Source organism: Chiloscyllium plagiosum, chromosome 3 (genome assembly GCF_004010195.1).
Source record: "Chiloscyllium plagiosum isolate BGI_BamShark_2017 chromosome 3, ASM401019v2, whole genome shotgun sequence".
Lineage (NCBI taxonomy): Eukaryota > Metazoa > Chordata > Chondrichthyes > Orectolobiformes > Hemiscylliidae > Chiloscyllium > Chiloscyllium plagiosum.
The window spans coordinates 55,432,520-55,443,006 of record NC_057712.1 but is presented as its reverse complement, the minus strand read 5'-3'; the positions used below and the strand labels follow the sequence as shown (position 1 = coordinate 55,443,006).

General features: G+C 39.0%; 1 protein-coding gene across 3 annotated transcripts in view; it reads left to right on the top strand.

Annotated features, from left to right (window-relative positions):
* The window catches only part of LOC122543534 (retinitis pigmentosa 1-like 1 protein), a 24,121-nt gene extending 15,873 nt beyond the window's left edge, over positions 1-8,248 (top strand). For all 3 annotated transcript variants that reach the window (XM_043682344.1, XM_043682335.1, XM_043682352.1), the window contains exon 4: positions 1,868-8,248. In XM_043682344.1, the coding sequence (XP_043538279.1) occupies positions 1,868-7,758 (5,891 nt within the window). In that variant the 3' untranslated portion in view covers positions 7,759-8,248. The remainder of the gene's footprint in view (positions 1-1,867) is intronic.
* The last annotated feature ends 2,239 nt before the right edge of the window (positions 8,249-10,487 follow it).

Genomic DNA, 10,487 nt, shown 5'->3' with positions numbered 1-10,487 from the left:
GTGGGGGGTGTGGACCTGACAAGGGAGTCACAGAGGGAGTGGTCTTTTCAGAACGCTGATAGGGGAGGGGAGGGAAATATATCCCTGGTGGTGGGGTCCGTTTGGAGGTGGCGGAAATGACGATGGATGATACGATGTACATGGAGGTTGGTGGGGTGGTAGGTGAGGTTCTGTCCTGGTGGCAATTGGAGGTACGGGGCTCCAGGGCGGAGGTGCGGGAAGTGGAGGAGATGCGATGGAGAGCATTGCTGATCACGTCTGGGGGGAGATTGCGGTCTTTGAAGTTGGCACCTGACCTTTATTGTTTTGGAAGTCTTTGTTGTGCTGAAGGTCTAATTTGATGGGAGTAACGTACACAGATGGTATCTGGGCATGTGCAGAAATTCCTGAAATTAAAGTCAAATCAGTTATTTGACATTATGATAAAACCGGTCCTACTCTTCCCAGCAAGGGGTGCTTTATCAGCCACCAGACTTATGGGATTCAGAATTAACTTGGCAAGTTAGATCAAAAATTGCCTTAGTAATAGGAGACATGGGGTGGTGGGAGAAGGATTTGTATGACTTGAACCCAATGTGCTGTGGTGTAACAAAGATATCAGTGCCGGGTACCTTATTGTTTGTGATGTTCAGTAATGATATAAGTGAGAATGGTAGCCGGGGTTGGGGGAATGGTGGGTGAGTGATGGTGGTGGTGGTGTAGAGGTATGGCGATACATTTATGGAAGACACAAAGTTTGGCGGGATGATTGAAATTGAGAAGCAAGTTATTAGGTTACAAGAGGATGTAAATAGATTAGTCAGATGGTCAGAACAGTTGGTAAATGGAATTTAAACTCTGTTAAATGTGAGGTAATGCAATTTGGAAGAACAATCAAGACAAGGGAATAATCCATTTAGGACAAGACACTAGGAAGCTCACAGGAGAGGAATCTTGGGGTGCTTTCTCAAAGTTCTTGAAGGCAGTAGGACCAGTTAGTACAGTAGTTAAGAAGAGATACAGGACTTTATCAGTTTTGACTTGGATTATAAGAGCAAAGAGGTTTTGTTGGAGCTGATTAAATTTTGTTTAGGCCACGGCTGAAGTACTGTGAGCAGTCTGGTCATCACATAACAGGAAGGATGTGCTTGCACTGGAGGGGTTGCAGGGGATGCATTTCAGTTATGAAGGGAGGCTGGATAAACCTTGGTTACTTTAGCAGAGAAGGTTAAGGGGTCCTGATAGAGGTGTATAAGATTATGAGGGGCATGGACAAAATGAATAGAAAGCAGCTGTTCCCCTTAGTTGAAGGCTCAATAACAAGGGAGCACAATTTTAAAGTGAAAAGCAGTATGTTTAAAGGGAATTTGACAAAATATTTTTCACCCACAGGGTGGTGGGGATCTGGAATGCACTGCCTGGAAGGGTAATTGAAGCTGAAAACCTCACAATCTTTAAAACATACTTGGATGATCATTCAAGGCTATGGGCCCAGTGTGGAAACTGGGACAATAGTCAATCATACTTTATTTGGATCAATGGATCAAAGTGTCTCTTCTGTACGTATGGTTCTATGAAGAGCAAACAGTGCCATTAGGGCTTTTCTATAGCACTGGTAACAGCAGTGCTAGAAACACAATTTCATGACCCCTATCTGCTATGTTGTCCTTGCTTAACTTTATAATATACTTACAATTATTATGTCATATAAAATTTAGATATTATGAAAGTTAATTATGGTTTTTTCTAAAACTAAACATACTTTCTCTCCTTATTTTCTTTTTCTCTTCCTTTGCTACATTAAATTTTGCTTGGTAAATCTATTTCCTCTATGGTACTCCTGGAATTATTCGATTGTTCCACTGAAATATCATTCCATATTTTATAGTCAATTTTGGATTAGAAGCCAAGAAAAGTGTAATACATCCCAGATCACCTTCCAGATCATCCAGACATTCATTATCACCAGATAAATCCTGTACTAATGGCTTGCCATCAAGCAACAGTGGTCATGCTTCAGTTGTAAACTCGCTGCCGCACAAAAAGGGAGAACTTAATGATTCCATGATAGATGATGACATTGAGAAAAAAGTACGTGTGAACAAGGATGGAAGTCTTTCAGTGGAAATGAAGGTTCGTTTTCGTTTGCTCAATCGTGAGACACTTCAGTGGTCAACACAGATCAGGAGGTCCAGTTTAAGACGGAAAAGTAGTAATGAACTTTTATGTGCCACAGAACAGGTTGAGGAAATAAATGCTAACAATGATTTTGATGAATCATTTCATCCAAGCAATACTGATGATTTTTATGCTTCAAAGCGCAATGGAGCTGAACCTGAAGAAAGTCATTGTGAGAACTGTTGCAAATGTGGTCAGGGGTATGATATTTGGAAAAATCCTATGTATGATAGTCAAATTAGAGAAGAAAACTTGATAAAAAGCACAGCCACACATTCTTCTTTGTCAAGTTCATCACCTTACCATGAAATTATCTATCAGAGTAAATCAACTGAAAGCATACAGACAATATCTAGTGAGGAATATTCAAAACACCTTTTACAGCAGGTCAAAAATGAATTGAAGACAATGGAAAATGGAAACAGAGGAGTAGAATATTGTTCTGTTAGTCACTGCAGTAGCCAAACTGGTAGCTGCACATTTGATTCTAAAACTGAAGGATATTGCAAAGGTAGAACATCTATTTCCAGAAATCATAGTGCCAGCAGCCATCGTGTTTCATCATGTTTTTCTACAAACATTAGTCACCAAAACTCTCACGATGGACCAATTTCTTGTATTTCACCAAACAGTTCCACAGTTTCTGCAAAAAGGAAGGTTGCAGTCAAAAACATTGACGTATCAGAAAATGTTGATCCAGCAACATCATGCACCAACTCAGAGGAGGCTTCAATTGATTTAGAAGAAGTTGATAGTAGAGCAGCAGCTGATAGGAATGAAAATAATGTGTCTGAAGCATTTCATTGCTTAAAATGCAACAAAAATACTGAAGGTCAGGATAATACAGAAGGAAGAGATCAGAATGTATCTTCAAGATGTTCAAAACATTCCGTTGATGACTGTAAAGAATCAACTACATTGAACCATTTATGTTCAAACATTGCATTAAATTGCTCTAGTGAATTCAATGGGAAAGTAAAGACCATGAGGAATGCTGGATATGCTGAAGGAGTCAAAGTTGTGTCCAATGGCTCTCTCCACAATGACAAAAATACAAATGGAGAAATATGTAAAGACAATAAGTCAGATAATGATATTTCATTATATGCAGGCAAATCCAAAACTGACTTGAATATATCAGAAAGACAGTCTTTTTCTGAAATCCAGGGTACTAGTCATAAGCTTCATATCCAAAATAATGGCACGCATGGAATATCAGTTAGTAACACAAATTACTCATCTTCCAAAAGGAGCAATGAGTATTCAAAAAATATGAATACAGATGAAGCTCACTCAAATTCTGTTCTCTCCTGGTCATCAACATCCTCAACAGGGCAGAAGAAGTCACCATCACTCACTTCAGATAAAGACAGCAATGCATCATGTTCAGAAAACTTGAGTGAATTGAATGAAGTGAAACCAAAATATCAGCCAACTGTTTCCACTCACTCCAAACAATCGTCATTGAGCAACCATGCAGAAATTATTCAGACAGACACAATTAACAAAAATAAAATATCATCAAACTCTGATTCATTAAATCCCTGCAGTTCTAGCAGTACAAGTTGGAGTAAAAGGGCCAAATCAGAAAATGAGTGCAGGCCTTCTACATCTGTCTCTAATAATTCTATTCCAGATTTAGAACCTGGTGTAGAAGGAAAAACAAACAATGAGGAGAAAATAACAATTTTATATTCCTCAGGTTTTTCAGAAGTTTTACAACTGGAAACCAACACAAAAATGGAGCATGAGAGATGTGAAACAGCCTGCAGCAATCCATCTATTCTTTCTAAAGCATCTAGAGAAAATACTGCAGCTGAAAATCAAAAACAAAATCATATTGAAAATGAACTGCATCAAACTGATATTTCAAAATTATCAAAGGTAACAGAGGTAGAATGTTTCTCTTGTAAAGTAGATGATGTTAAAATAACTGAAACAACTTCAGTCATAGAAAGTGCTTCTGTTGAGAACATGCCTCTGTCATTTGCACAAAGGGGAAATGTTTGTGGTAAAACTACCAAACAAATATTATTGGATCCTGCACTCAAGACTAAAAGCAGTACAACTATTGATAAAGTTTCAAGTCAAAAACCTCCTTCATCTGGGCTAACAACCTCAACATCCAATCCAAGCGAAAAAAGCACCGCTAATAAATCTCACAAAGTAAATAGTGACAGTGACAGAAACAGTGCAGAAGTGAATAGTAATGGAAAATGTAAGGATGAAAATAATAAAAAAAAGAATAAGAATAAAAATTCCACACGTCCTACTGCACTCAGCTATGAAAAGCATGGTCTTATACCCACCGTACTCCCAAATGCATCATTTGAAGATATTGTTCATGAATGGCTGAAAAAAATTCCATCTGAAAAGATGCTCATGAAATATGACAACACAGAGGAATTCCAAGAAAAGTGTGAAAAATCTGCAATAGAAGTGATACCAGAAGAGCCAAAAAGTGACACAGAGGCTATAACAATATTAGAAGAGAAACCATATGGACTTGAAACAACTGTAAATGATCAGAAATCAAAAGAGAAAAATGATCAGAAATCAAAAGAGATAAATGATTTGACAATGGTATGGTTGGAAAATATGGCAAGTCAAGTATCAGAAGGTAAAAGTTCCAGTCAAGAGATGGTCAAAGAGCTGGATATTTTGCAGTCAAAGCCAATGAGCTTTTCCTGTTCTGTACCAGACACGAGCAATCAGCTGCATGAGAACATTTTGCTATACAACATGCATTCCCCCGTTGAGACTATAAAAGTTCTTCTTTCTTCTAGACAGAGAATAAAATTGGAGAGATCAAGCAGTCTGCCAAGTTTAAACCGTACATTTGAAAGAAATCTAAGCCATTCAGCAAAGTCCCTGTTGAGATGCCTTGCCAGTTTGCAATTTTTTGACAAAGAATCCTCAAATCATAAAAACAAATTAAATGATACAAACAATTCTGCACAAAAAGAACTTCTAAGTATCCTAAAGCCACTCTGGTTTACTGATATCATGAAAGAATGTGAGGGAAAATTTTCACAAACTGCAGAAAAACATGCCAAAACATTTAAAGGACATACTTCAGCAGATGATAATATCACCCCACTGTCTTCCTCTGGAGTGGATATCAATAGTGGATCTGGGGGTTCGGGAGATGGTAGCATGGGTGGGGCAATAGATGTCTCTCAAGTAATAGAGAAAAAGAAATGTGACTTGTATTTAAATGCCCATACTAACAAGAAAAACGATGTAACAAATCAAAATCAACTTTCTTTAATGAAAAACTCAGTTGATGAAACTTCTGAGATATGTAATAAGCAGAATGATAAAACTAAAGAATACTCAATATCATCTGTAGATTCAACAAAGACTAATGCTTCCTGTAAGAAACCAAAGTTAAGAAAATCCAGGAATGCAAAGACCAAGTCAGAGGATAATAATAACATTGAAGAAAGATCCCTTTCAAGAAACTCAAGACTATCACATTCAGATGTTGCACCATCCAGTCCAGTCACTCCAGACATAGCTTGTCGTGTTCAGTGGAACAGTGGGGAACAAAGTGATAATGGTGAGGACTTGGATGAAAATATATGCAACAACAGTAGACAAAGCCCAGAGGATACAAATCAAGACACCAAGAAACAACCTGCTTCACCCATAGAAGGAATGGAACCATCCGCTGGAGCCAGCTGTGACTTGGAAAAAAATGTTCATCTGACTAAGGCACAAGACCATAATGAGAATGTGGATGAAGATACCTCTGAGGAAGAGCAACATGTTCATGAAAAGATAATAGAAAAATGTGAGAATGCTGGAATAATAAAGTCATCACAACAAATAATACATCACCATTGTGGAACACAAGCTGTCATAGACCAAGAACCTGAACCGACACAAAGGAAATCATTTAATCCTGATCCAGCCTGGTTGCAGAAACTGCTGAAAAAAATGGAGAAGCAGTTTATTACAGATTATATGGATGCAATGAATGAATTTAAAATTAAATGGAATTTAGAAGTAGACGATAGACTAGATCAGATGATTGAAGAGCTAAGAGAAGATGTTAGCAAGAGAATCCGAGGAAGCATTGAAAGAGAACTAAGGAAGGTCCAATGTAGAGCTGGACAAATCAAGCCATCACCTCCAAATGAACCACGTAGATGTGAATCATCTGAACAAACAGAACAAAGATATAAGCGACTAAAGGCTATGCATAAAATGCAAATGTTTTCTCCACAGTCTAAGGAAGCAGAGCAACAATGTAGCACAAAAGATATTTCATCTTTAATAAGTGATGAGGTGTTGACTTTTGGTGAAATGTTAGGTGACAATACTGATGCAGATGAACAATTTAACATTGATAAATTCTGTCCTTGTGATTCCTGTTCCGAGAAAAATAAGGCTGCAAAATGTGCAACAAATCCAATGCATACAAGTATTCCTGTTATTAAATACTTTGACCTGAGAGAGATCCTTAGGATAAAAATGAATAAGCAAGTAAAGGAACATATCACTGACACAGATTGGTCTGAGCAATTATTGGATAGGGAACTTAGTAAGCATGATTGTGCTGAGAGTGAATCCATGCAACATGTTCAAAACAAAACAGAACATGCAATTCAACATGTTGAACCAATGCCCATGAATCAAGAAAATGTGGTTTTGAATAATGAATGTCAAAATCACAATTTAGATACAACTTTGGATCAAGCTGAGGAGAAAGTGCGAAGTGGTAATCATGTAGTTGGTTTGAAATTGAAAGAAAATGATCAAAGGAGCAAACAAATAGATAAATGCACACGTGATATTGAATGTAAAAGTGAAGGAGGTGGAGACTCATTAAATATAGTATCAGGAGGCATTCTGGAATGCAGTGAAGATCAAGTAAGTGATGTTTATAAATATGAAAATGAACACAAAAATGACAAAGAAAACTCTGAATTTATTGTGTATGAAACCGATTACACAGAATACAATAATGAAATAGCTAGTACTGCAACTGTACAAAGTGGGGAACAGGAAGTTGAAAATAATATGTCAAGCAACAATTCAGAGCCTGAGGTGAAAAATAACAGATTAGAAGAATCACATTCTATTGACAGTCAACACGAGTACAAGATGTCAGAAACTGATATAAAAGACATTGTGGAGAATTTGGATAATGATGTCTCAGAAAGTTCTGATGAGTTTGTAAAATCTAATGTTATTAAAAACCCAAATGAAAGGGTATTAGTTATCATGAATTCAAAAGTACCTCTGGAACAGAGTGATTCCTTAGCTGTTATTAATTGCCCACAGCATTCTGGCACTGGAGTACCAGAAGATTCTGTAAAGGAGGACAACGTTAGTGATAATATTCTGGCTTACACTAAGGAAGCTACAAGTAGCAGCTCAAACAGTCCAGGAAACAAATCCTCTCATCAAATGTACCTAGAAAGTTCATCAGATGAAGATAGAAAAAGTATTTGCACAAGTCCGGAAGCATCTGAAGATGAGAAAGATTCAGACAACACTTCAGATCTGGTTGCAGATCAAAATGCTTGTCTGAGAAACAGCTCAAAGAAGCTTGTTAACAATGAGTTCAATGACGATGATTTAGATTTTTAAGTATTCGAAACACAACTGACAGTGATTTTATTCAGAATGCTTTTGTTATTTAAAAATTGTTATTTTAACGATTTAAAAATTGCTTTTAGCAGTTAGTAAAATATGTATTTGTACTATTAGGAAAATCCAGTAAATAGATCTTCTGATTTTATGTAATTTAATCAGTGACTCAAGGACCTTGAGCGCAATGCAGGTGTGAATGAAGACTCCAATCCTGTTCAACTATTGAAAGGAAGCAACCAATGAAATTGCAAAAATACCTGATTACAATGTTGAAAGGAAGTCAACATGGACTGATTGAGCCAAATAGAGCTTCTATGCTGTTCTGAAGATGGGTCACTAGACCAGAAATGTTAACTTGAATATTTTCTCTCCACAGATACTGATTGACTTGTTGAGTTTCTCCAGCAATTTCTGTTTATATTCTATGCTGTGTATTACATTTAATTGTATGCAATAAATGAATTAGGCTGTGGCATTTCCAAACACATTGAGTTGAACGTTCCCAAGTCTTTCGAGGTGGGATTGCTAGAAAATTATGAAAATAAAAGTTTTAGGCCAGTTTGCCAACGAGGTCACTGGCCTGGCCAATTTTCCCAGAACAGCTGAATCTGTGCTGGTATTAAGTGATTAATTGACTGACCTTTTTTATTTGCTTGTGGGATGTGGGCATCACTGACTGACCAGCATATATTGCCTGTCCCAGTCGCCCTTGAGAAGGTGATGATGAGCTGCCTTCTTGAACAGCTGCAATCCACCTGCTGTGCGTTGACATGCAATGCCATTAGGGAGGTAATTCCAGGATTTTGACCCAGCAACAGTGAAAGAGCGGTGATATATTTCCAATTCAGGATGATGAGTGGCTTAGAGGGGAACGTAAAGGTGGTGGTGTTTTCATGTATCTGCTGCCCTTGACCTTTCAGATGGAAGTGGTTGTGGGTTGGAAGGTGCTGTCTGAGGATCTTTGGTGAATTTCTGCAGCACATCATGTAGACAGTACAAACTGCTGCTACTGAGCATTGGTGGTGGAAGGAGTATTAATTAAGTAGGCTGCTTTGTCCTGAATGGTGTCAAGCGTCTTGAGTGTTGTTGGAGCTGCATCCATCTAGACAAGTGGAGAGTATTCCATCACACTCCTGACTTGTGCCTTGTAGATGGTGGACAGACTTTGGGAAGCAAGAAGTGAGTTACTTGCCACAGTATTCCGAGCCTCTGACCTGCTCTTGTAGCCATTGTGTTTCTGTGGCTCGAACAGTTGAGTTTCTGGTCAATGGTAACCCCCAAGATGTTGATAATGGGGGATTCAGTGATGGTAAGACCATTGAATGTCAAGAGGTAGTAGTTAGAATGTCTCTTATTGGTGATGGTCATAATCTAGCATTTATGTGGTTCGAATGTTACTTGTCAGCCCAAGCCTGGATATTGTTCAGATCTTGTTGCATTTGAACATGGACTGCTTCAGTATCTGAGGAGTTGTATATAGTGCTGAACATTGTGCAATCATCAGTCAACAATCCCACTTCTGACCTTGTGATGGAGGAACAGTCATTGATGAAGCAGCTGAAGATGATTTTGTAGAGACATTACTCTGAAAAGCTCCAAAAGTCTCTGCTTTATGAGACCTCCAAAAGTCTCATAAAGCAGAGATCACTGACCGCCAAAGATCAAGACCATGTTCCTATCTGCCAGGTATAATTCCAATTAGTGGAGAGTTTGCCTCCAGGTACACATTGATTCCAATTTTGCTCAGGCTTCTTGATGCCACACTCAAGAATGATCAATTATGATCCTATTCAAAAGCAGAGTATGCTCAAAGGGCTGAACAGCCCACTCCTGTTTCTATTTCTCAAGGTCTTATGGTCTTTATATATTTCTTATAAAAGTGCATCCAAGTCATACTGAGCATCAACATTTCAAAGTTTCAAGCCTTATAAAAATATTCTAATTTTCTATTCTCACTCACAGAGAAAAATATTCCCTATATTATCATCCATTTGCTGTCTTCTTACCCAAGTTATCTACATCCCTTGGTCACCTGTTTGTATTCTCCTCACAGCTTACATTTCCACTTAGTTTTGTATTGTCAGCAACCTTGGATGCATTGCCCTAGAGGTCTTTGTCTAAGTGATTAATATGGACTATAAATAGCTGAGATGCCTGGATTGGTCCTTGTTATGTTCCACTAGTCACAGCCTGCTGAGTTGAAAATGCCCTCTTTCTCCCCACTCTCTGCTTCCTGTTGATTAACTATACTGCCGCCGGGACATTAACCGCCTCAACCTGTCGACCCCCCTCCCCCACTCCAACCTCTCACCCTCACAACGCGCAGCCCTCCAATCCCTCTGCTCCAATCCTGACCTCACCATCAAGCCAGCGGACAAAGGGGGCGCAGTGGTAGTCTGGCGCACTGACCTCTACATCGCTGAAGCCAAACGCCAACTCGAGGACACCTCTTCCTACCGCCCCCTTGACCATGACCCCACCACCCATCACCAAACCATCATCTCCCAGACCATACAGAACCTCATCACCCCAGGAGATCTCCCACCCACAGCTTCCAACCTCATAGTCCGGGAACCCCGCACTGCCCGGTTCTACCTCCTTCCCAAGATCCACAAGCCTGACCACCCTGGCCGACCCATTGTCTCAGCATGCTCCTGCCCAACTGAACTCATTTCTACCTACCTCGACACTGTCCTATCCCCCCTAGTCCAGAAACTCCCCACATA